Below are 27139 nucleotides of genomic sequence, written 5' to 3' on the forward strand. Positions count from 1 at the left end.
TATAATTTTAGAAAATGTTTTTTACACTTTCACGTGAACTTTTAAATGACCCTTACTTTCTTTTAACGTGATGATATCATTTTTGTAAAGTTTTCTCTCTTCACCATAGATGTGGAACAAGAATAATTCTCTGGACTTCTAAAGATTGACCTACTGAAGCCGGACAAGGCACCATAATGAGCAGGAAGAGATAGGACACAGACCGACCCCAGAATTGCTGCTAATCTAGGCAGGCAGACCGCTCGATCCCCTACGTTGCCTGCCACCCCACCTTAAAAAAAAAAAAAAAATCCAGAAACAGCTGGAGGATGATATCGACACGTGATAACACAGCGGTCCAACAAAGGCACGAGGAACATGTGCATAACATCGAGAAGTCGAGTCAGTCTCTGCAGAAAAAGTAATGGGTTACTGAGTATTTACTTACTCAGAAAAGCAATAGATTTCCGAAAAAACTACTCGAAAAAGTAAATGATTACAAGTAACGCGTTAAGCACAAGCCTGATCTTAACCGACTCAAAGGCAGATCTCGTGGCACTTTGTTCTCCTTAACAACCTGGCCACATTCCTGCTGCCATCGTTCAAGAAGTCATATGTGAATATAACACCGCAGTTCCAAAGGGGCACGCCATCATCCCGCAGTGGACGTCCGCTCGATATGGGATTCATGGAAGTGAAGCTGTAGCACTTAGGGCTCACCAGTTAGCCAGAGAGCATAGCGTGTACTTTACGGGGTGCGACATCAAGAGATGTCTCGAAAAAGGGTGTGATGATTAGGGTTGGTATCCGGTATATCCCGAATTCCGGCAGCTTTTCACGTGCCAAAATCCCTGCTTTTTTAATTAAAAAATCCTGCTACTTCAGGAATCGTGGAGGTTGCTGCAATTCTACTGTTGGCGCAAACCCGACGCAGAACTGTAGAGTAATTACTGTAATTGGAACAATTACGCGTTCTTTAGTTTCTATAGCACCGGTCTGAATGATCTGCAGTTACTTGTCGTTAGATGCCTCTCAAGAGCCTAATGGCTTACGCGTATTTCCTCCCTTGCGCGGTGGGGGTGGATGGAAGAAGGCCTAGGTTCGAATCCTTATTTCGGTACCTATATATGCTGCGTTACTTGAATTTCAGGGCTGCGATTGTTGATATCCGTGATACACGGGCTGGAGCGCTTTGGATCTCTGCGCAGGGCTTTGAATTTTCCAATGGTATTAAACCGACTGTGTAAACCGACAACAGCAAAAAGTAAGAAGGAACACACCTTTTCGGTCCAAATGTGCCCAGTGACAGCGATAGTTGTATCATCGTTGCCCTACAGTTCTTGACACCGAGGAGCGAAAACCAAGGCGGGAGCACCGCCGTTTGTTTCCAAACCACGCAAGTGTAGTGGAAATGACGACATATGGTGCATGTCATATAGATCAGGTGACCCGAGCTGGTCAATCTGCGGTGAGACGTCACCACAACGGGGACAAACAATTCAGCTGCCAGCGTAGATGGCGTACACCGGCAGAGATACGAGATACTAGCGACGGACAACTAAAGCGATAAATTTCGTAGCAGTGTCCCTGCACGCTACGAACTTTTAGGAGAAACACTTGCGCTACGCGGTTAAGCTCCTCCGCGAACTGGGAGAGCATAATTGTTTGTCAGAAATTGCATCCCCTCAGCCAAACTTCCGGAATCGCGCAGAATGACGTCACACTTACTCCTTATTTTTCTGTCCTCCTTGGTTCGCGATGTTGGACACGCCCAGGTGCCACGTCGGTCCGAAACCACAGTCTATAACACACGCACCACGTGTATCCTATTTCGTTATTGAGAAACTTGTCCACAAGTTCTGCGTTGGTCACTGGAAACTCCGACGGATGCGCACGCGCTGTACGTACCCACGGCTCGAAACGTTTCCGTCTCTTACCCCCGATATCGCATCGCCTCACTGCGGGGTCTTCTCGTCTTCATGTCCTCCGCTTCCTTGCCGTGTCACCTACGGGCAGACTTGTACGTAACGGGTAACGAGTAATTGCGTTACTAGTAATCAATTACTTTTTTGAGTAATTTGTAACGTAATCGATTACTTTTGGGGCCCAGTAATTTCTTGAGTAATTCAATTACAATTTTCAGTAATCAATTACCAAGTAATCGATTACTTGGAAACTAAAGAATTCACATTGTTCGGGACGACCCACACACATATATGGGATGATTCACCGCCGCGAGAAGACAAAAACCAACTGCCCTCTGCAAGTTCGGTACAAGGCAGCTGTCTTATATCTAGGACTTTTCCCGCAACAATTACTTACCCGAGGACCCCGAGGTCAATTGCCACAGTGTTTCGCGCGTGTAGTGTATTTTTGAGTCCACTGTCCTCTCCCCATTTATGTGTACTATCTATCCGTAACCCGGCCTGTATGCAGTAAGTTGGACTGTAGGTTGTACCGTGAACCTGATGAGTCATTTGTGGGAGTTCCAGTTGGGACTCTTTTCACATAACTCTCAAAACTCTCTCGACACATTTTTCACAGAACTCTCGACCCCGATAACCTAATGCCACTCTTGTGACCATGAGCCCCTGTCAGTCTTGTGCGGAATACTGTCGATATCACAACGATGTCGACGTGTGACGTGTCGAATGACTTGTCGCCGTGGCCTCAGCTATCCGGCATGTTCACAGCGCTGGAGCGAAAGGAGAGAAACAACATCTTGTTCAAATCGTTTTCTCAGATATCGAAAGTAATTGGCAAAGTAACGCGTTACATTTCAAGGCGTTACTTCATTACTTTTTCCGGCAAGTAATTTGTAACGGTAAAAAATTACTTTTTCGTACAAGGTAACGGTAACGGTAATCAATTACTTTTTTTTAGTAACGTGTACAAGTCTGCCTACGGGTCTTCTCGCCTTCACCACACGTGGGGCTTCACTTTGTGTCACAACTCATGATCCCCCACCCCTCAAAAATTTGCAGAACCAAGTGGAGGATGATTGCCACACGCGATAACACAGCGACCTCAAGTTTCGGCACCTTCGTCATCACTAACCTCGGAACCTAGCTCCGTGGATTGTGATAACGACATGAGCTCACAAGGCTGGTTCACGAGCGCGAGCCCCAAGCACCAAAGAAAAATCAACGGCAAGCTTTCACGTTCCGATATATCGCAGAAGGAATTATTTAACAAGGAATAGCAAGCCGTGATTTCTGGCTGACTCCTCCTCTGAAAATAAATAGATCCCCCCCCCCCCCCCCCCACGCTTACGAATAGAACACCCATGTCATCATCACTTCTTCATTTATTGTTGTTGTTACGAATAGAGCGGCGCGCTGCGCGTTCCACTCTTGCACTTCAGATCGCGTTTGCACTTTGTGTGACTGGCTCATGGTGACGAGTCTGGTACAATGGCGACAAGTGCACAACCTTTGGTTTATTTCGCTTTCCTTGTGTTCCAATTGACTACCACGCCTGCCAACGGCGGGGGTGCAGATGGTGTGATACGATGTGTGTGATGTCATAGGTGATATGCACCATACAACGTCGCCTAGTGACGTCACTGTGTCGTGACGTCATTTCGTTTCTGCTACACTCGCCATGTGAACCGTCAACGCTGCGAAACTTCCCTTATACAGCTATCCTGTAAAAAAATGAAATGAAAAACGTGTCAGTTTATTTCTGCAGTGAGCAGAAAACGAAGTATAGCAACTTACCACGGCTTTATGATTTTACTTGGGGCCTCTACTAACTGCCTTCATTTTCATTTTCAATATAACGTGAACCACTTGCTTGGCAAATAAACAGAAATAAATCGCCATGCGCATAAAACAGCCGGGGTTATCCCTTTCCTACTGCTTTCCAGGTGTTGATGCTTCAGTCCGTTTTTTTTGTGTGTTTTTTTTTCAGTTGATGCTCCATTTTATCCTTAGTGCAGTATGCAATGAACTGAAGGACGCTACACGTGATCATTGCGATTAAAACTAAGCCTCTTATTTGAAGAGAACACAAAGAAGACCTCGTCAGTGTTTGTGCACAAGCTTCGCATATTACAAAGAACCGAAGCCATTAAGTGACGACTAATCTTTTTATTGACCATGCACAGTCGAGTGTCCAAGCCAAGAACGACCATACCCTATTTCTTTGTGTCGTCGCGTGCATCTGAATCTTTGATACGTGGCCTTCGACTGGACGTACTTTTCGTTAGTGCCTTCCATGCCATGCCATGCCTTCCATGAGATTATGAAGGCGAATTTGCCCATTTTCCGCGCACAAAACGAAGCAGAATGTCGGGAAACATCTGCTGCTGCTCTCGATACAGTTCACAGCAACGTGATCTTCTTCGACTAGACCCTCGTCCTTTAGACTTGAGGAAGCTGCTGGGGCATTGGGAGCTTGAAATAAGCCGAGAAGTGTTCGGCGCATTTGGGATTGTGAGGTTTCTTGAGGACATCGCGGCCCCTTCCCCATATTAGTAACTGTCTTTCCAGCTCGTCTTGCGTGCATGCACGGAGAGAGAGAGAGATGCGCATGTAACAAAAGTATAATAATAGTAATTATTATAATGCTTTATTGGTGCCCAAGAACAGCCATAGGGGCCATAGTATTGGCGCGTACAACATCAGTCACTCTGTTAATGCCATGGAGGAAGGAAAGAGAGGAGCAGCCCTGTTGCACTCCATATAGCACTCCAGTGACCCGCTCGCCTTCCCGGTTTCGGTTACATACATCTCTATGGGAGCCCCCGAAGCATAGTTGCGGAATGGTTGGAGAGGTGTGGTGGTAGCGCTCCGAAGTGGCCCCCAAAGACGCGTGTGCAAAGCGCCCTCATTGGGCTATTCAGGTAACGTGACCCCCGCGTGGCTCCAAAGAACCTTCAGCTCACCTTCTATCCTTACATCACTTGCCCCACGCGTCTCTCTTCTGTTGAAGAGCCGTTGTGACGCCTCCTTTTCTTCTTTCCTCTGTAGTTAATGCAATACAGTACAATACAATACGATACAAAAACGACACGACACAAATTATGTTAAAATATAAAAACAGATATAGACAAGAGGTAAAACAAAACAAAGATTTGACAGCCGCTTTTGACGTTACGACAGATACTTGGTTACATCCGTTTTGAAGGATGGATAGGAAGGAGAAAAAATGTCAAAATTCACCAACATTTCACAACGTATAATAGGATCAAATGGACAGCATCTATATCTGCATAAAATGATGGCGGGCTGCGAAACAGGAGGAGGACAAAAGCATAGACGACTTAAAGGGGGCACTAAAATGCAAAAACAACTTGCTCTCAAATGAAAGTCCGTGTTTCAAATAGTACAATTCAGACAAAATTAGTACACAAAACGCTACCGTTTAGAAGAAAAACGCAATGAAAACAGAGCCGTTTTTGGTGGCAACGAATGGCATGCCCAGGAAGATGGGCGGCATCCAATGGGACAGCAGAAGAAGCTCGTGCATACCTGTCGTGGGCGTGTGGATTTGGAACGGGTCCGATCGTAGTGTTCCGTATATGCGCGGCATGATGCGCACTACTGCATTTCTCAGTACCGATTCACTGGATTGTCGCCCACAACAGTTCTCTCGAATGTTTCACGGACAACATTTATTTTGAAGTCCTTCGGACACCGACACCAGTCAGCTTCGCAAAGTCGACTACATTTTTCCACCCGGACTGCTCCATGGTCTGGCACGCGCGAGCACGCGCAGCATGGACTAAAAACACGAGCCTAAGCGTCGTCTCACTGCTTAACTAGGGACTGGAACCAGCTTCCTTTAGAAATCACTCCTGCTGAGACTTCACAACAATCATTCTTGTCTCGGTTTACTGTTATACGATGATGCCTTGCATGTAATGCATTGTTTGCTCTGTTATTCAGCTACATTTTATCGATCGATTTTTGGTTTGCGGAGTTAGCACCCTATTACTGTATCGCACTGCATATGCATTTTCCCATTTTATTGTCTCCCATTGTTATCTAACATTTGGTCCTTTGTCTTGTGGAATTGTGCACCGTATTACCGTGTATTTTCATCACCTACATGGGCGTACCGAGAGTGGGGCAAGGGGGGCCGTGGCCCCTCCCTGGAACTCCAGGGTCGCTTGTGAAAATAGCACGCTATTTAGTCATAGGTCGTAATGATTATTCGCAGATGTCATGATAGGAACCTGTGAACACCCACACAGTGCACAACGTCCGCCTCCAGGAAAAGATGTGGTAGGGAAGTGGGGTTTGCACTCTTACCCCTCCCCCCTTCTGGAAGCCCTTTGCCCCCCCCCCCCCGTTGGAAAAAATACTGGGAACGCCCATGACCACCTACTCCTGTTACAGCCCCACCTTGGGCTAACAGTATGTTTGGAATGAATAAAATAAATTAACGCTGAAGCAAGTAAGAGTCCTGTATAATTTTGATTGTAGCTTCGTAACGGAATCCAAGTTTTGAATTATGATTAGAAGTACATAGCGTGTAACGTAATTTGAAGTCAAGTTATTTTTGCATTTTAGTGCCCCTTTAATAAGAAAGACGAGTCAACAAATGAATGTACACATTTGAACGTGAATAAAGCGTCAGTAATATTATATCGGCATTCAGTGAGGTCGAGTTGATAAGCTTTAACAAACCAATATAATCATAGAACCGGGCCAGAATATGCCATAGAAAGAAGTAAAGAATGATGTGAAGAGCTCTTTTCTGAACCGCGTAAAGACCATTGACATCAGTCACACAGACAGCGGTCTACACAACCGACGCATACTCCAGTATAGGGAGAGCACAAGATTTATAAAGTGTAACAAAGGTACTGGAGGACTTAAACATTTTGCATTTATAGATTAAAAGACCCAGAACACGCAGTGCTGAGGATCTAACCGCCGTGACATATTCGCGGAAATGCAGTTTGGAGTCAAAAGTTAACCAGGATCACGAATAGCGTTCACACAAAATATCTCACCAATGCTCGAGTATGGAAAGATAGTAACATACTTGTTACGAGTGAACGAAGCAACCTTAGTTTTTGCGGTATTAATTTTAAGATGATTATCAGAGAACCAAGATAAGCAACCGGCTCTTCGGTCGTACGATCACCATATTCGTCTTCCTGCACATACCCTTAGAAGGGACAGGCGACGAAAACCATTTATTCCAATTGCGATTACACTGTTCAGCCATTGACATAGCAGCCACAGTAGCTGATATTTTAATTACAAACAGAAAGCTAAAGGAACCACCTTTCGCCACTTCCATTTGAATCGCTACAATATTATGCGGAAGAACATCTGCATAGCTTACTTGCATATCCTGAAAGACAGAGATTCCTGCAAAAAATGTTCTTGCACTTGTATTTTGTACGCAGCACCAGTGCGCTTCTACTTGCACGATTGTAGCGAGCATTAAAGAAAGCAGTCTCGCCATGCAGACCCCCCATGAAGCTGTCCTCGAGTTTTGTGTATTGTGCCGGTCTCGTTTCAGAGACCTCCTTTCTTTGAATAACTTCCCTGTCCTTCACTCTTCTAAAGTTCTCTTCAAAATGATTTCGCCAGCAGATGAGCTGTATGCGTTTCCTCAAAATGGGCTCAGACGAAATGAAAGACCCATAAAACGGACGCCGGAGTCCCTCTATGGCAAGAGAAGACTGGATCGACATTTTGAATGTCAAGGACAATACTTATCGCTTTCCTCCCACAAGGACAGCTGTACATCATTGCCCTCGTTTCGTGTTTCAAACACATCGTGGCAACAGTTCTGATTTATAGATGTTACGTAGTGGAAGCTGTATTGGTTCGTTCGGATAGCTCAGTGGAACGCCAGTTTGAAAGCATGATTGAATGAAATTCAAATAACTCAGGAAAAAGGACGTGGGAGCCTTACGTGTTTGTATCGTCCATGTTTGTAGTCCGCCCCGGCTAATTCTCGTTGAAAGAATGATTGTCCCTTGCGTATACTACTCGGCCACTGAAAATAGCATATAAAATCATTTGGAGCTATAGAGCACCTCATGGAGTTACGCGGTTGTTGGCAGCGGCCTGGCACGGCCAGATATGCACCGACATAACCTTGACTGGAACCATATGAGACGAAGCGGGCTTGATCTGTGTTATATAACTTGTTGGTAAAATACCGTACGACTGCTTGTACCGCCCGTCTGGAGTTGGCGGCATTTGGGTCAAATGCGGAAAAAAGAGCCACAATGAGCTGAGGAAATATGGAGACCCATATTAAGCAAATGAGGGCAATCCAGACAGGCATGCAGACGGCGCGACAGCGCGCGTTGTTCGTGGAATATGGGTGTATCTAGGCTTCAGTACTCGACCTCCTCAACGCGGTGCTACATTAAGGGGGCACTAAAATGCAAAAACAAGTTCACTTCAAATTACGTTACACGCTATGTTAATTTCGTACGTGTTATCATAATTCAAAACTTTGATTCAGTTACGGAGCTACAATCGAAATTATACCGGACTCTTCCTTGCTTCGGCGCTAAGCAGTGAGCGTCCCCTCAGCTCGTGCATCGGTGTTTTCAGCCCACGCTGCGCGTGCACGCGCGTGCCACGCCATGAAGCAGTTCCTGTGAAAAACATAGTACGCGTTCCGAAGCGGACTGGCGTCGCTGTCCGAAGGACGTGAAGATAAATGCTGTCAGTGAAACATTCTTGGTAACTGTTGTGGGCTACAGTTCAGTGAATCAGTAATGAAAAATGCAGCAGAGCGTATTATGCCACGCATATACGGCACACTACGATCGGACCCATTCCAAACCCACATGCCCACGATAGGCATACGCGTGCTTCTCCTGCTGTCTCATTGGATGCCGCCAATCTTTGCCTCCTCGGGATCCCATTCGTTGCCGTCAAAGACTGCTCTGTTTTCATTGTGTTTTTCTTCTAAACGGTAGCGCTGTGTGAACTAATTTTGCTTGCACTATACTGATTGAAACACGAACCTTCATTTGAGAGGGAGTTGTTTTTGCATTTTAGTGCCCTGTTAAGGTTCCCACTATGGGTTTTTTTGTTCACTTGCTTTACGTGAATGCTACCTCATGTTAGCTTCTGAGATTTCCGTGGATGGGAACTGATTTACATGAACGTCAGCTCCGTCCCACTCTTTCAGACTCTGTGCCGCAGGTACGTTGCATTTGGCTTTTGATGAGAGATGCCGTCTTGCGAAGAATAGTTATTGCCGACACGATGCAGTGCTTGGATCTGTATCCCTGAAATTTACACAGAAGGACCTGATTAAAGTTACTGATTCTGATGAGAACCGCGCTGTTGTCAGTCAGGATACTTCTTGTATGCCACATTCCCTTAACCGAGAGGACCGTCGCTCAATGCAAAGCTTTACGCACATGTCACAGCTGAATAGATTATTTATTTCACTTGTTTACGAAATGTGCGTAACATGACCAAACACGCAGCTGTCACAGCTTGCCCTGTTACTCGGTTGCATATTTCACTGGAGCTCCCGTCGGTAGGACGGCGTACTGGATGAGTGATTTTTTTTTTAGATACAGGAGTCACCATCTTCGTAACTTTTACCTAGCATGGCCACCCGGACAGGTGGCCATGTGACACCTTTGGCAAAATTTCTGCTGTCGGACATGCGGTAATGTATGCAACATGTCCTAAACTGTTGCTGATGTTTTCTCAATTTAACATGATTTGGTAATACCTGTACCAAACCCCTCAGCGCCAAGGAATGCTACGAATGCACGATTGCCTTTCAAAGATCCATGGCTGTTCCAGTTCACTTGTACTGATCTGCCCCCGAGTGGTGAAATTCTCTGCGTGATTTTTAGCTGAACGCGTTCCTCTTTCGGATGTTTGTTCAACCATTTTACACTTGGTCGTTATCGAAGAACCGCTCCCTGCAACCGAAGACTACCGGTATTTTCTTGGGGGCTGTTTTGGTTCGGGCTCCATGCTGCCATTTCCCTTTACACAGAAGTAGTATGGGACACCATATTAATTCGCATGGCAGGTAGTATGTACGCGAAAACTGTTGCACCTCTCTTAAACCCTATACTGTCACGGACAAAAACTAGGCTACTCAGCCGCAAGTAGCAGGTCAAGTGAAAATGGAAAACATTAAGAATGCTTTTATTTTGAAATGGAGACACTTATTTTGCTGTGGACCGGCTGCGTACAACCTCATCATTTTTTCTCCATTTAATGTCCTCAGTGTTCTAAGGTCCAGGTTGGAAGTACAGCAACATACTTCGTCACAAAAACCGGGAGCATCTCCCCGCACGTCAAATTACGTTCAAGTGCACAACGCACTCCTTATGCGGCCCGCATCTCTTGTGCGTAATTACCAGCACGCGTGCAGGTCACTTTATTACGATGTCTGATGCTCGGGTAGCCTCGGTACTGAGACAAATTAGAAGGCGCGCGATATTAGAATGTCGTTTTACTTCGTTTTGCCACGGACGTGAAATTATTGACTCTTTTCGTTTCTTCGGCGCGTGTAAGTGAAAAAAAAAATCATTTTATCAGTGGTGTAAACAGTGCTTCACAAGTAATGTGTACGTAGTCCCGATGTGATAATGTGTACATAGCTACATAAAAAGGAGTACATCGGGTGTGGACATGCTGCGATGTCTCGCATATTTCTTTTATATCAATTTCAAGCCTAGCAAGGAAATTCAGCAATTTCAAAAATTGTCAAACTCGATTAATTTTGCCGTACTGATTATTCTGACACAATGTTAATCTGTATCACACGAAGGATATGACATTTCACGGAACAGTTGGTTTCGGATTGAACCTAATCGTTTCTTGCGTTTTATTTGTGACAGATGACAATGAAGCAAGCTTCTGGATGTACGCCATGATCTCCGTGGGCTCTGCCTTCATCATATTCGTTGCTGTCACTGTCTATCTCATGTGGTAAGACAACACTACTCACTGACTGCTTGACTGTGCGAGCTTCAGTGCAGTCTCTTCTTCTGCATGGCAGATGTCCAAAGTTCAGTGTCTCGCATACACTCCGACGCGTTTGGTACAGTCTGCTTCTACAAGCAACTTTTGCAGTAGATGCCTCGCGGACGCGACTGTAAGAACCATTTAGATACTCGACGCTTGTTCGAATACTGCCCCCTCCGCTGTTGCAGCAGTCAGCACGTGCACGCATGTCGCTGGCGTGCCGCTTGTGATCGATGCTAACATCCTCGTCACCACTATCCCACTGACTCGACCAGCACGGCACAAATGAAAAGCAATGCAAGCAATGACTTTTTCTTTTCTTCCTCTCGCTTCGGACTGCAATTAGAACTTCTACAAAACATTGATTCATGTTACTGAGCATTCTAAAGATGCGTGAGACAGTAAGCGCAGATTTGCAAAGAGCGATGATTGATGAAGGCACGAAGAGAGTTTCACTTTAACAACAGCGACCACAGCTGTTCATTTAAGAGACGTTTCGTGTAAGTAGACAACGGTGTTACTGACGCATGAAAGCCCCACCAGGGTAAGCAGATCGGACTCTTCGGCACTAATTGCACAAAGCGCCTTGTTAATACAATTAATTCCCGCTTCACTTACGGATGAGGAAAGAGGGATCGCCTGTTTCAACATTTACGGCCGTGAGAGAAAGTTTACATGTTTGGATGTGTTACGATTACAGTAGTACAGAGCTTAAACCGGTGCGTTCGGTTGAATGTCGCATTGTTCTAACAAAACCATGTTCTCTTGCTTGTGCTATCATGATGTTCAGCATTCCTGAACGTGACTAAAGTATTGGACGTAAGTGTTTGCTCTTTTTGTCACACTTGTAACCTCAACGCTGGGTGCAATGCGTTCGGCAGCAGGAGTTCGAAAGTTTGCCCTTTTGGGCAGTGCTGCATTGCATCCTTCCCAGACTTAGAAGGCAAATATTGAATTTTATACAAAGCTTTGTCCTCATAAAAATGAACACAAATAACTTTTGCGCATCCGTGCATATAAAATTTTCGTTGTCACAGCCCAAACCACACAGCCTTAATAATACGCATGCGACGCCAGAATAGCTGTGCTTCTAAATGATTGCTGAGGCGCCGCCTGTGATATGTACTCAATTGCTGGCGGCGGCGCCGGGAACTCCTGCTGTCGAACGCATTCCATAAGGATATCAAATTAGAGAAGTGGTCTCTCAGCAAAGATGCTGGTGTTAGCTGTATTGAGCTATATGAAAGCAAGGCACTTGACAAACCAGAGTACTGAATGTGGACTCGCAGATTCCAGTCTGCAGACCTTCATTGCCGGTGAAGTATGCTGCTCCCGTCTAGACCACCCAAGCAATAAACTGTCATGTTGGCAGGCATGTCGTTCGGCTATAAAACGCCACCAACCAACCAACCAACCAACCATTTGTGCTGAGCCCTTTCTTTCCTTGCAACGATCAGTGCAACTTTTATCAACAGTGCGCAGTTAGCACCTACCCGTTAATGTAAGGACATACATGCATCAGGAGGCGGTCTGGTGCGCTTGGCTCAAAACTGGTAAAGATTTGACATCTGCACCTTTCAATTTGTCTGTATTTCACGAAAGTGTGTAGATACGCTCAGTACCTCTCACTCACAACGTCACAGAACGTAAGGGGGGCAACGACGTTTCGATTCAAGCAATTAAAACAGAAAATGACACACAAAATAAGACAGTGCTGTTGGTGAGGTTGCAACACCTGTCTTCGCCAGTCTATACTTCAAAGATCCTGCTATTTGATCCGTTTTGAGGATCAAATTCTCATATACAGCTACTCCTAGTACAGCTCCGAGTCCTAACGATTTAGGCGTTTGTGTGATGATGTGCGCTGTAGACTGTATTGTGCGCAGAGCTCGCAGGCCGGGCTTGCTCATACGAATAGGGCCTTCGGCGTGCTTCAAAATTCGTTTCTAAGCACTGGCGGCGCTGGATAGACAACGCTGTAAGGAATCTTACTCAACGGTAACGATTTTTTGACAATTCAGCTAAAGCTGGGCTGGTGCCAGCAAAAGTGGACCTCTATCCGGAATGCACCAACTTTCAGGAGGCAGGCTTTCAAGGCAGCGAGAACTACGCACACTCCTGTAATGCGCACATGCTGCAGCGGCTGCCCAGTTTAACGATCCCAACATGGAGATGGCCCTGTCGATGGCCGAACTTAAGAGTGCCTTGCACCTGACTGGGGTTCGGTTATCTCCTGATTGAGGCAACATCTTGCATATGGCACTCCGGAAGCTTGACGAGCGTATGACCAAATATCTCTTGTTTGGGCAACGTAAATTTTGCAGGTTGGATGGACAATTGGAACAAACACAGCATTTAAGCCTCACAGTCACCAGAAAACGGGAAAGCTGTGAATGCAGATGCTGGTGATCCGAACATTACACGGGACCTTGTGACCCAAGCGGCAGCTTTGAATCCTGCTTCATGCGCCAGCGAGGTTGAGTGTATGGCCTCATCCTCATGGGCAGACACTATGGACCACCGTCACAGCTCTTCGAAGCGGGAGCCATCCACGTCACCGGCTGGGATCGTCGTCAAAGCTACCTGATCCCCCGATTGACCCCTCGGAGCGCTCTAGCGACACCCTTATTGATGAAGAGCTGACGTCTGGGGGCGACAGAGATTCGTCCGACATTGCGGAAGGAAATGCAGCTCAGTGGATGCTGGTGTCGCCTGGACGAGGCCTTAGGCAACTACATAACGCGTCATAACGGTACCATCCGAAGGTCGCTATACATTGCTCCTCACGCTACCTCCACACCGATCATACTTTGTGTCGTCTTCTCTCTTCTCCCTACCTGCTACTGCTCCTTCATTACTGATTGTAAGGACACGGAGTGTCTGAGAATGTTCGGCGAACAGTGCAAGAGCTATCTTAGCTTCCGTGGAGTACAAGTCAACTACCATCTTTCAGTGGAATTCGAGGAGCTTGCCGTCCAAGCTCCCCGATTTCCGCCAGTTCGTGTGGCGACACAAGTTCCCCTTGATATGCATCTCCGAATGCAGGATATCCGAAACTTTTCGCTTGTCCGGCTATACAACGTACGTCTCCAAACGTGGTGAAGGTCAAAGCTCTGCAGCCCTTTTCGTTCAGTCTGACATACCCGTCATACATAGACCCTTGTAAACGAATGGCACAGGAGAGTTCGTCAGCTGCACTGTCCGTTTGGCCTCTACGAACGTTACTGTTCTGTCTCCATACCTGCCGCCGGCGTCAGCCTTCAAAGCAAGAAAGCCTCGGAGAAATACTTAGCTCTCTTCATCCTTCCTACTTGCTCTGCGGGGACTTTAATGGCCACAACGCTATTTGGGGAAGTACGCGCTCTTGATGCGAGGAGCCGGCAGTTAGCGCCAGTGTTTTTACATTTGGATCTGTGCCTCCTCAATGATGGGCCTTCAACATTTATTCAGGCAATGCGCTTTTCTTCGTGCTTTGACCTTACTGCAGTGTCTTCATCTATAGCGCGGCGCTTCTCGTGGAAAACTGGTGTAGAACTCCTTGGCAGCGATCACATCCCTGTTCTGATTAATGTTCGTGGTGCGCAGCGCTCTCCACTTATACGCTGCATCAAGCGCTCCGACTGGAACGCCTATCGGTCCCCCCAGAGTCGGTTTCAGAGACCAGGAACGGGACCATCCGACTTCTTCCTCGTTTGCTGAAGTCGTAGCAGACGCGATGACTCGTTCCACAACGGTGCGCCGTGTGCTCATCGCCTTCTCACCTATTGATGCAGAGTTTGAACGGTTGCGTGCTATTCGTCGTCGAGCTGAACGGAAAGCTCGTCGTTCTGGTCTCTCGTGTCACATCGCTGATGCGCGACGCATTCAGACGGCCACACAGAGGCGCCTGGCCAATCTCAGCAGAACCGTTGGCGGCGCTTCGCGAGCCCTTTGTCTCCGCGGACGCCACTTTCCCGAATATGAAGCATACTCAGGGCACTTTCCACACCTGTTGCTCAACGGCGGCTTTTTCAAGCGCTCGCGCTAGCAACCGCGCGTTCGGGAATCGACGTTGGAAACGAATATTGTGTCCGTCTAACGACAGCTTCGATATCACAGGGATGTTAGATCGCGCCTTTGCAGTCGCCCTGGAGTCCTCACTGGAGCAATCTCTGGATGTTCCGTTCTGATTCATGGAGTTAGAGGCTGCCCTCAGGAAATCACCCCCTCACGCATCTCCTGCGCATGACTGTATTACGTACAAGGAGCTCCAAAGTCTACCCTTCCATGGCCAGCACGCCGTCATCATGGTCTACAATGATTGTTGGTGGGATGGTATTTTCCCAGCAGAAGAGAAGAATGCGATGATAGTGCCGCTCCTGACCCAGGCAAGTCTCCGCACGCAATTCATGCCTTCCGCCCAATCGCCCTCATCAGCTGTGTCGGGAAGATTATGGGACGGATGATATCCGCACGACTGAAATGGTATTTTGAGAGCACCCGATTCTTTCCTGAGTTCATGGCTGGCTTCCGGCAAGCGCAGTCTGCAATTGACAATGTTATCGATCTTGTCTACTCTATCAAGCAAGCAAAGTCTGATGGGCTCCTAACGACTGCTGTCTTCCTCGATGTGGCGAAAGCATACGATTGGTGTGGGAGGCTATACCCTTGCCTGGTTGCAAGCCTTCCTCTCCGCCAGGTCTCTGTTCGTACGCACACCAGAGGGTGACAGTGCCAACTATTCTGTGCATCGTGGGGTTCCACAGGGAAGCGAACTCAGCCCGCTCCTGTTTAATGTCATCCTGGCACACTTCTCTTCTCTTCTGCCCAAGCATACCCATGTCACTATCTATGCTGATGACATTTGTATATGGACCTCTGTAACGCGCCGTGATGCCATCCAGCGTCGTCTACAACATGCCTTAGACTTTATTGTGGCGTATCTTGCTGACGGTGGGTTGTCTGTCTCGCCGGCTAACGGTTGCTCCTCAGTGATACGTTTTGACGCACAGGCATCCGTTCCGTTGACCTGTATCCGTCGGTTACCATGACAACGAGCTAACGGAGAGCTCCCACACACGGACGTAGAAGAGTTCGCAACGGCTCAACTTTTCCGCACAGCAGTGCGTTCGACGCAGCAAGGAGACCAATCAGAGTGGCGAACCTGAAGCATGCGCAGTTTGTACTTGGTAGGTAAATAGCAATGGCTGCCAACGGAGCAACGCTGTGTGGTTTTGTGTATGTGGTGCTGCCATGCTGGCATTGCAGTGCAATAAATGCAGCGAAATGGAGGTAAGAAGACGAGGCAAGATTATAAAAAGGCAGTGCAGCGTGAGAACGTGTGTTCTTGTCTCCTTCAATTTCTGCTGAAAGAGTAGCGCCGCCAAAGAATAGTGGGCCACAAGAAATCCCGCGAAAGCATCGCTGAGCGTCACCGTTTCGGTATCTTTCATATCGAGACACAACAGCACACAAACAAGACGCTTTTAAAATACGATGTTCAATCGTAATGCCTTCGTCCGTGCTGTATGGGCATGCACTGAACCCACGTCGGTGCGCTTCGTCGACCACATGTGTCAACCACCGTCAACCGACGGACGTAGGTCCGTGGCAGTGAGAACACGTCAACGCTTTGCGCTGCGTTGAGCACTGAGGATCCGTGCCAACGGAACGGATGCCTGTGCGTCAAAACGCACCAGTGAGGACCAACCTTAAGACAGTAGGTATGACATTCATGCGCCGCTCCTTCCTGAAATACCCCCTGCTGCTAGCTGGCACTAGACAGAACTACGTCTCGCACTGTCGGTACGGGCATAGTCATTGATAAGGGACTGACATGGTCGCGGCAGATCAACTCTCTCTCTCTGCTAGCACCCGCATCTACTGTAATGTGCTCCGGCAGCTCTGTGGATCCACATGGGGCTCGTTCTGCGCTGACCTCCGTCGTGTGCATTGTTCCCTGTTTCCTGGCATTATGCGCTATAGCCTGCCTGTCCTGTATCGGATGTCCAACACTCACGAGCGGGAGCTACTCATACCAGAAGCCTCCGCCTTTGTTTGGGAGTATTCGGTCAAGCTATTATTCGTTTGCGAGACAACATTCCCTCAGCCTCGGCCCGGACCTCCTATGCGCCATCCATGTGGACACTTCACTACTCCACTGTGCAAACGTCCATTCCAGGTGTTCGGAAGAAGAATGCTGTGCCAACAGTTGTGACCTGCCGTGTGACCTTACACCACATCCACAGCTAACACCGGCACCGAACCCAAGTATACATTGATGCTTCAGTCTCTCTAGTCGGGTCGTCTGCTGCCTTCTGCATCCCAGAGGATGGAATTGAGCACGGATTCAACCTCCCTCTCATGTCATCTGCAGAGGCCGAGGTATTCGCACTACTGTCCGCTTTGAGGCACGTCTCCTCAACGGCGACCAGAGCCTGGACAGTCCTCACCGACAGTACTTGGTAGCACTTTGGTACGCTCACCGTCAGTAAAGTGGCTCTGGAGGCACACACTAAACTTTTTTACACCCTTTCCAGTGTAAAAATGGTGTTTGATAACTCACACCTATTTGGGTGTAAAGTCTGTGGGGTGCAAGCAGTTACACCCCCTAGAACGGTGTACCTGGTTCGTCCCATTAATGACCACTGGGAACGTACTAGGCAGGGTTTCCCGAGGAAAGTGGCAGATCCCAATGGGCAACCAACGGAAACCTGAGGCTATACTTGTGGTACTTGAGTTACATACAGGTGCACGTCAACAGTAACACCTGTTTAACTCTGGTACCATAAATATATCGCGTCAGGTTTCTGTGTATCGCTCTCTTAGGCACTGGTCCACTTTCCCTGCGCCACACTGTATATATAGGGTCTTGGTAGTTGGCCTGGGTAAAAAGTCGGCTGCCATCATTTGCATATCATTTAATTCTGTGCAGTTCTAAGTGCTGTGCATGATGTTCAGTGCGACACTTAAAATCACTGGAGTGCATGGACCATCCTCACAGCACAGCACGAACAGAAGCTAAGGTGCTAAGTAGCATCGCTGCTAAAATTACAGAAATGCTGTGTGCAGCTGACCCGCCTTTTACACCCTATGGGCCTGATGACCTTCTCACGGAAGGGTGTAAAAAGCAGGTAGAAGGGCGTAAACAGCAAGATACACCCACTTTACACTCAAATGGGTGTTAGACAGTTAACTGTGGGGTGTAAATTGTGCAATACGCCCTTTTAACACCTAAAGAGGTGTGAAATTTTTTAGTGTGCACTAGCCTCTTACTCTGCTGCGGTGACACCTATACCACGGTCATCGCCCTGCACTCCGAACTTGTATCCCTGGGACACGGCGTGGTATTCCAATGGATTCCGGACTTTCTGGCAATGATCGTGCCGGCGCTCTCGCTCGGCAAGCCCACGACACTGAGCAACCAATTGTCCTTCCCCTTGCGCTCTCCAGCTGGAAATCCGCAGCTCAATTGCCAACTGCACGCAGCTTTTTCAGCAAGAAGCTGTACGCACCAATGCCTTCCTCAAATCCATTGACCCGCTGATAACACATACTGTGCCTGGCCGCATTACGCGCATCGAGGAGTCGTTGCTTTATCGGCTGCGGCTGAATGTTGCACGAACTCCACACCTCCTCTTTAAGATGAACCAATGTTCAACACCTCTTTGCACCACGTGTCATATAGAGGGTGATGTGCCACACATACGCCTTGCCTGCCACCGGTACGAAGATCACCGGTCCGGTCGTCTCGCTCATATGGGCTACCGAGAGCTTTTCCACGCGGTGCTATTTGGCCGTCCTACTCAGCAGGCTGAAGTCACATCTTGCGCTGCCACGATTCCGTCGGGAATCTTAACTCTTAGTCACTCTGTGATACCTCATATATGACTGTCTGCACAATGATTAGCGTAGGAGCTGTGTCTTTTCCTGTATTTCTTCATAATTTTCTGTGTCTACTGCTTTTATCTTCCTTCTGTATGTATATTTTCATTTGGGAATAGTAAGCCTACATCATGGCTAACCTTTCCCTTTCTCTCTCTTTTTTTATCAGCATTAAACGTATACCCCCCTACCCTCACCGTCGCCAAAGCAACAATCTCTCGAACTGCAACTGACGAAAAGTCACACAATATACCAGGGGCGGAGTCGAACCAGCATCTCTCAGATTGCCGGCATCCTGTCCAACCTCTGTGGCATCAGATTGCCGGACAGGTGTGCTACCGTTACATTACGCCGACATCGCGCTCTCGTCAACATACCAAGGCCTTCTTAACAGGCAACGTACAAAGCTCGACATACTCAAATGCAAGGTCTTAATTCTTCTAGAAAGACATGGGCACGTATGGAGGCAGATTGGTGCCTTCAAATTCCCCGAGTTTTCCAGGTTATCACTGACTGTTGGAAGCAAGTTCCCTTTCCAAAACAAAAGGGAACATGGTACCTGCTGCTACATTTTAATACAGATGCCTCATAAAACAAGTCAATTATTAAATATTAGTAGGGTTGCTCTAGTTTTGTGCTTCTGAGATTGCCGTATTAGTGAACTGCTAGTCGTGGCCACATTTTGCGTTCATGGAATGCTTAGGTATCCTCGCCTTCGTTCGGCACTGGACTCCTTATTGGATTAGTATAAGCGGTACAAGCACCAAAGGATAGGAAAGAGGTAGCGGTGCGTGTGTTTCTGGATGTTAGGCGACCAAACACCATGGTCATCACAGCTGCATTTACTCAGCAGTATTCCCGCATTCGAGGACGAAAGTACGCCTATATGAAAGCTAATCATGGGGTCACACAGGGCAGTGTACTTAGTCCAATTTTGTTCAACGTGGTCATGGCAGGTCTGAAAAAAAGCATTGGAAAGAAGGTATCAAAGTCTACCTCCGCTGACATCATCTGTCTACGGACCACTGGGAAGTCCCGCCCTGTTATTCAACGGCGCCCGGACGCATTTGGTGCGTCAGCTACTCAGGATACTTGCTGACAATTGCTGACTGCAGTTTAACCGTATAATGAGTGCACAGGAACAAAGTCCTGCGTTGAACGCAACAACGGGAGCAACCTACCATCGAAAGGCGCTCGAGTCGCTGATACAATTTCTTGCAACAGAAGAGAAATACCGTGAAGAACTCGCTCTACGAATGACGGAACATGCCCATCTACCGGACCAGACAAAGACAAATCAACGTCCAAAGTTACACACAAGATCCGCCAATAACGACCCTTCAAAGCACCTCACAGTCATGGAAACGACGGCCATGTCTCTTCTGCGGCGTCACAGAACATATAACTTCCGATTGTATGCCCTCAAAACCCCTCGACCAGAAAAAGAAATTGCTGACCGAACATCGTTTGTGCTTCCGCTGCACGAAGCCAGACCACTCCGCCAAACAATGCCTTTGCCATGCAAACCGTAAAGCTTGTTCTGGCTGACACGCCACCAGCACGTTCGATCCTAACTACAAGCCCTCGTCCACGGTACATAACCCCGAGACGTCACAACCAGCCACGCTCAAAACACTTGTAAACAACGTTGGCCCTCTTCCTCAAGTCATACTGCAAAAGGCACATCTACACACTCGACTCATTGTTGAAGGCGGAAGCCAACGCACATTCATTACTAGGACGTTGTCTGAAACCATCGGCTGCAAACAGATACGTACAGAATCAGTGTCAATTGGTGCCTTTGGACACTGTCATCGACGTCCACAAACCTTCGACGCTGTCGAACTAAAAATCAGTTCCCATTATCCGGCAGACATCTATCTTACTATCGTCACACACGTAGTCGACAGGTTATGTGCACAAACTCTGGCTGTGCCCCCAACGGAAATTGTGGAGCACATGCAAGAAAATTGGTGGTGAAAGGGCTCGCTGTTGTCGGCCTCACAGAGGTGGGCAACGTCACGACTGACGCCCTGGGGGAATGTGCGTCCTGGGCCGGCTTCTAAGGGAACTGTGCCGACATATGTCTGAAAGCGTCCGAGGAAAACCCAGGAAAAACCCCAGACAGCACAGCCGGCACCGGGATTCGAACCCGGGTTCCTCCCAGACTCGACGTGACATGGCCAGCACGCTAACCACTGAGCCACGGGAGCTGGTGCAAAAAAATGAACTCGTGCTTGCTGACTCTTCTACAGCGACTGAGCCCCAGCCAATCGAAATCCTTATCGGAACGGACCACTACTGGGATTTTGCCACCGGGTAAAAAAAAAAAAAAAAAAGAATACGCCAAATACTTCGCACTGTGGAGACGATTCTCGGGTGGACTTTTCAAGGCCCTTACTCTCCTACAAATAGCATAATGCAGGTGAACTGCAACAATCTTACTGTTTTGCTCGTAAACGACGGACTGCAAAACAAGGTCAACGCTTGATGAAGAACATGTGGAGTCTGGACAGTATTGGCATTTGTGCTGACGAAAGCGATGAACATGACACCAACTGTACATGGTACGAGTTCTAACAAACGATAGCCTTCAATGACAATTGTTACTGCGTGGCCCTCCATGGAAGTCACAGGTTTCGTTCGGTACCAACGAACGCATCGCTAAACGGCGATTCGCGCAGGTAGCAAGGAAACTAATGAAAACGCACGACCTGATGGTTGACGGCGCCATTCGAGACTATCCTCTTTCCGGTGTCGCTGAAAAGGTATCAGAAGCAACGCCACAATCTAAGGTGCATGATCGTGTTGATTATATGCCACAGCATGCCGTCATCCGTAAAGATAGAGTAACGACCAAAATTAGAATCGTCTTTGACGCTGTGATATATCGCTCAACGACAATCTGGATCCAGGCCCGAATCTGAACCCAGATATATTGGCGGTCCTCGTCAACTTCAGGATACATCCGGTAGCTCTAGTTGCCGATGTACAGAAAGCCTTCCTGCAAATAGTCATTCGACATCAGGATAGAGATGGTACTCCACGCCACCTCGAGTAGGACAACCGCTGCCTCCGATAGAGGCATGAAGGACGACTAGAAATGGCGAGGGGGTAGGGGGTGGGGGTAATACAGGAAATCTTCCTCCGTTCCGATGAAAGAATCGCGTCTTCTCATGACCTCAGGTCACACTATATTGTGACAACCTCAACAACCTCTTTATAGGTGCCATCAGAACCACAAGGTGACCCTGCACCCTGATGTTAAATATATCACTTGTGATATAACAACGATGAAGGATGACGAATCACTTTATCGCGTGATGAGTCATCTCACGTTCACAGGCCATTCTTCATACCATGTTTGCAGCCATTACACGTCCGTTGTCTATGCTCTGCGCTGTATATTTACTGGTTGCTGCTACAAGGTTCACTTTTGTATAGATCCAGTGATGAAACAGCGTCAGACCACATTACAAAGACAGAGACAGACAGCACAACCGTTGTGTACCGCTTGTATAGTCTGAATGTGTAGCATGGAATCTCACGTCCAGAAGAGCACATGCTTCAGTGTAGTTTGACACGTACTTTGGAATGCCTCTTGACATCACCTGTGCTGCAAGAAGCTGGAGAGGCCTCGTTGGATAATATCCGATTCGGTGAGACGTGTCGACACGACCTAGGTTTTTCTATCATCGGCGACAATATGTTGCCCTTCAAGCTTCCTGGCTGCACGAACAGCAACGTATGAGCTTTCCTGCGATAGTTGAAATTCAATCTGCCGATGTTTACCCAACCACAACAATCCTACTACCCACCTTGGACTCTCCCGGTACCTCTCGCTTTATGTCCCCGGGATGAAAACAAAAAGTGACACGGAAGCTTGTCTGTCCAATGTGCTCACCCTAGCCATGACGCTGAAGGCGGACTGTACAGCTGTATTTACAGATGGCTCCTTCACCAAAAATGCTCCTGAACTACCAATGTCATTCTGTCGGAACCATTAACCTGCAGTTTGTCACATCGGGCGTCCTCAACCTAGGTGGACTTACACGAGATGCTATTCGCAATGAGGAGAATTGCAGACAGCACGATTCGGTCCTGGGTATTAGGCTATACCCAAATTCTAATTGTGGCCTACAATGCTCGGCAACAATGGACATTTTTGGAACCCTTTGCCCATGGTTGTTGGTAGTCTTGAAGCGCACCAGAACATGTGCAACAAGAGACGCCGCATCGCGTTCCAGTGGGTGCCAGGTCATATAGGCTTCCTAGCAATGAGGAAGCAAACCAGGGAAACATGAAGCTTAGCCTTTGAAACACTTCACCACCCTACCGCATCGAGCTGTCCAGATGGGGTCGTCTTCGGCAGTACTTGCTAATAAGGTGTGGGCTGAGTAGCATCACGGCATCACGTCATATTCCTTTTTCCGTGCTGTGGATGCATCACTCTCTCTGAAGCTCCTTCAACGGTTGCAACGCCCCTTCGCAACCCTCATCCTCCGCATCGGGCTAAATGTCGTGTTTACCCCTATACTGAAAAGACGTCATCGGACCTGTGTCTTGTATGCGACGATCTTTCGGCTTGCAAGAAATGCTTGTGGTTGTGCTAAAGTGTTCGTCGCCAGCAAGAGCGCGATGCCCTGAAGAGCGAAATGCAGCAAGTCGACCATCGACAGTTCACCCTTTCTGTGACCACGATCCACTACCGCGCATCAGCTCCAGGCTTTTCGGCACTTCTAGAACTCTGTCACGATGATCAGCCAGTCGAGCGAACTGTAACCGACTAGTGCAATCCAACCTTAATCACCTCACCACTACTTCATACGGCAATGGGTAAGCCTAGATGGCGAATAATGGTTCCACCTCATCATAGCAACACATCCGTGTGTTTATGTGTGCCGGAACGAGATACAGCACCCTACCGTGCTGGACAGTCTGATTTGCCGCAAGTCAGCATGCTATGACACATGTATTGCTGTGCGGCGGTACACGCAGCATATTGAAAACTGCCTCAGCCACTGGTTCTCCAGTGGGTTCCAGCCCATTGTGGTGTTGTGGAGAATGAGCATGTCGACAGCGCCCCAGGGGCAGTCCCCTCGTGTCGGAGACGGACGAGTATTGCGCTGCTGAGAGGAGACCGTCGTTCCATTCTTCGACGGCTTGTGACACCCATGTCTTCCCGCCAATGGACAAGTGACATTCTCCCCTCATCTATGCAGAGAAAAGTTGATCGAACGCTAGCTTTCCGCATGCTAAGAAACACCTCTCGTCAAGCTGCTGCATTAATTCATGGAATGCGACTCGAGGTGCCATTTACAGCTCAGTAGCGTTATCGCTTGAGACAAGTTGACTCTCCCAGATGCCGTCACTCCGGGGCTTTAGGAGATACAGAGCACATTCTTCATCATTGCCCACACTACACCAACCTTCCCGAAACGCACTTTCCGGGTCTCTTAATCAGCTGGATTCTCGCCTCCCCCCCCCCCTAAAAATTTCAAAATGGTCCCTGGACAAATCCAGCCTACCAACCCTCCGCCCTCAAACCTTTCTGGACACCACAGAATTTCGTTGCTTATTGTGAATGGGCTCGTTATTTCATTCCCCACATCACCACAAGCAATGAGGTAGAGTATCAGCCCTGGCGATGAACTCCCCATTCAGCATCTCAAGCAAAGTTTTTTTGTTGTTGTTGTTGTTGTTGCCTGGATCACGTGTAAGCTCCCTGACTCCACAACGAAACACCTGAATGTCTTTATATTCTATCAGGTGAAGGTACCTACCGCATCTAAGAAATCGATACATACCAGAACACTACTATACATACACTTTACCTAGCATACTTGAAGACATACAATGCGTAAGATGAGGGGTGGGGGATCTTGTAAGAGGAGCAGTGTGTGTGGTAGTCAGTTATCATCCACGCTCTTATTACACCCAAATCGTTCTTTTAACTGAAAAGGTATCACGGAAATTCGTTAGGCAGTTGCAGCACGGGTTCGCAAATATTTTATAAGTATACATCATTTCGATAACGGTGAGATAAATCAACGAACGTTACAAAAACAAGTATAGATATAGGGACTAGTGAGTACAATGTCAACCATAAGGGCACTTGTTTTGCTCAAGTTTATAAACATTGAGAACACCATATAGGAAGAGGGTGATGCGTTGAGGACATTGCACAATCTTATTCTGCAGTGCAAGAAAGTTTACTTTATCACGTGGATTACATGTCATTGGCTAGCAATGTGTCCAGTGAAGTGCCAGCCAGGTCTAGGGCGTACCGGCTGTAACTGTGGCATTTTGTGACACCAGACGTTCTACTGTACCGAGTGCGATGTTTTTTAATTCAATGTTAGCGCCGCGAAGCAACTGTGGCTATGAGCCCTAGTGCGATGTAGTTGCCCTTTCGGTCCGGTTTATCAATAGCAGTTCCAGTCTTGAACGGAAGGGGGAAGGGGCGCCAACTTGAACTTGATATTCGCCCTTTGGCATCCTAACAGTGTATTTTACTCATATCTTCAGCCAACTGGATTAGCGGCGGCGTGTGTCACTTGTGGCAATAAATAAATAAATACACTAATAAACAAGGGTAATAAATTGATTACATCCACTAAATCCCGTTTAAAACAATTAAATGCCGCTTTTTCATCTCTTTTTCACAAAAATAATGATTTATTCTGCAACTGTGGCCACACTGCATCTACATGGAGGCAGTGCACCATTATGTTTAGAGTACTTGCTTTAGTTGTGCAATACTTGTTCTCCTCTTCCCATACTTGACTGCTTATGTGGAGCTACAAATCAAAGCCTGAATAAATCGACCATCAAGGGATAGCATGAGTCTAACTTGTCCATGTTTTCTAAGATCGATGTGTTTAAACTACGAGACAATATCTGCGTCACGTATGTTCTCATACTTCTTTTTTTTCTATTCTTGGTTCAGCAATCCATCATTTCGGCAGAAGCTCAAGTCACCGTACCTCTTCAAATCGCGACGACGCCAGCGGCCCGCGGCTACAGTCGTGGGAACAGACATTTGCTGCTCCTACGAGCCAGCGCCAACATCATCTTCCACAGCTGCTTCAGCTCTGCAGCTCTACTGAGCTCCAGATAAATGAACGGCCCACACACATCTCAGTAGAGCGCCTTGCACTTATATCGCGACGTAATGTCTTGGGACGCTTTCAGCTTTCCTGAATCTGTACACTAGCGTTCATTAGAACACATTTGGATGTGATCACCTGAGTAAGAAACGAACGTGATAGTACCATGTGTTAATCGACAGCGTTGGTTGTGTGGTTACGTCGGTGAAGTGCTTAAGGTCGGACAGTTTTTGACGGTTTATTACTCTCTGCTTGATTCCTGTGCGCTCAGGCGTTGTAAGACTTCTTGTCCCTGTGATTTCTTCTAACCTTGAGTGAATGGCTTCGCAAGACTAACGGACATGCGGTGTACGTCTATCGTGCATGACTTCGTGACCGTTCCCTGTGAGTGTGTTCGTCTCGAACACTTGATCGTACATAAATGACTCCGAGCATTGGTTACTTCGAAGTACTGCACTATCACGCACGACCTGGACGGGACGGGTGCTCTTCGATGACCCTGAGTACGCGTAATAAGAGTCATGTTCTATGTAACCCTCAGTTTCATAATGTCACGAATACCTCTGATCTGTACAAAGCATATGTATGCGAGCTACACGAAGGTCATAACCTCATGTCATACGGTGCCATAACCTCATACATTGTGCTCACATGTAAAGATATCACCCATTGATGTGTGAACATTCCCATGTTTGTTAACGCTCATATGCACTACGACATGAGAGAGGCGGCTGCGGGATTTCACTTCTAGACACACTTCGTCCCATGTATTGTACCAACACACATTCCAAAGGTGGTGGGTATACTCACTCTTTCCTTTAATCCTTACCTATGTACTGATACCTACAACTCAGAACCGTTTCAATTAAACTGGTTTTGTTTCGAAGCATCGTATAGTTTATTACTTATTCTAACACGACCTGACCTACCTCTGAACTTCTTAGCTGCGCAGCTCGGATACATGTAGTGTTCACAGCTTTTCGTTCATAGCCTTTCATTCGGTGCAGAGTTCTGTCGACGTACCACAGATATCAGAGATGGTAAAAATGTGAATGTTAGTAAAAAGGTCATGATAAAAAATGATGCATGAAGAAATCTTCAAAAATGCAGCTCTGAGTTGTCCGACGGCTGAGCTGGTTGAATAGTCTGGAGGATGGACATCATCATACGTAAATTAGAAGTGTCCTGTGGACACTCAATAGCAAAAACAGCAGGATAAAGAAGGAGATAGAGAAAGAGAAGGGGGATAAAAAATAT

At 47.4% G+C, this 27139-nt stretch overlaps 1 protein-coding gene across 2 annotated transcripts in view; it reads left to right on the plus strand.

Moving 5' to 3' along the window:
• The window catches only part of LOC135385380 (thrombospondin type-1 domain-containing protein 7B-like), a 552806-nt gene extending 526038 nt beyond the window's left edge, over nucleotides 1–26768 (plus strand). For both annotated transcript variants that reach the window (XM_064614667.1, XM_064614668.1), the window contains 2 exons: nucleotides 10784–10874; nucleotides 25723–26768. In XM_064614667.1, coding sequence (XP_064470737.1) covers nucleotides 10784–10874; nucleotides 25723–25882 — 251 coding nt within the window. In that variant the 3' untranslated portion in view covers nucleotides 25883–26768. The remainder of the gene's footprint in view (nucleotides 1–10783; nucleotides 10875–25722) is intronic.
• The last annotated feature ends 371 nt before the right edge of the window (nucleotides 26769–27139 follow it).

Source organism: Ornithodoros turicata, chromosome 2 (genome assembly GCF_037126465.1).
Source record: "Ornithodoros turicata isolate Travis chromosome 2, ASM3712646v1, whole genome shotgun sequence".
NCBI classification, from domain to species: Eukaryota; Metazoa; Arthropoda; class Arachnida; order Ixodida; family Argasidae; genus Ornithodoros; species Ornithodoros turicata.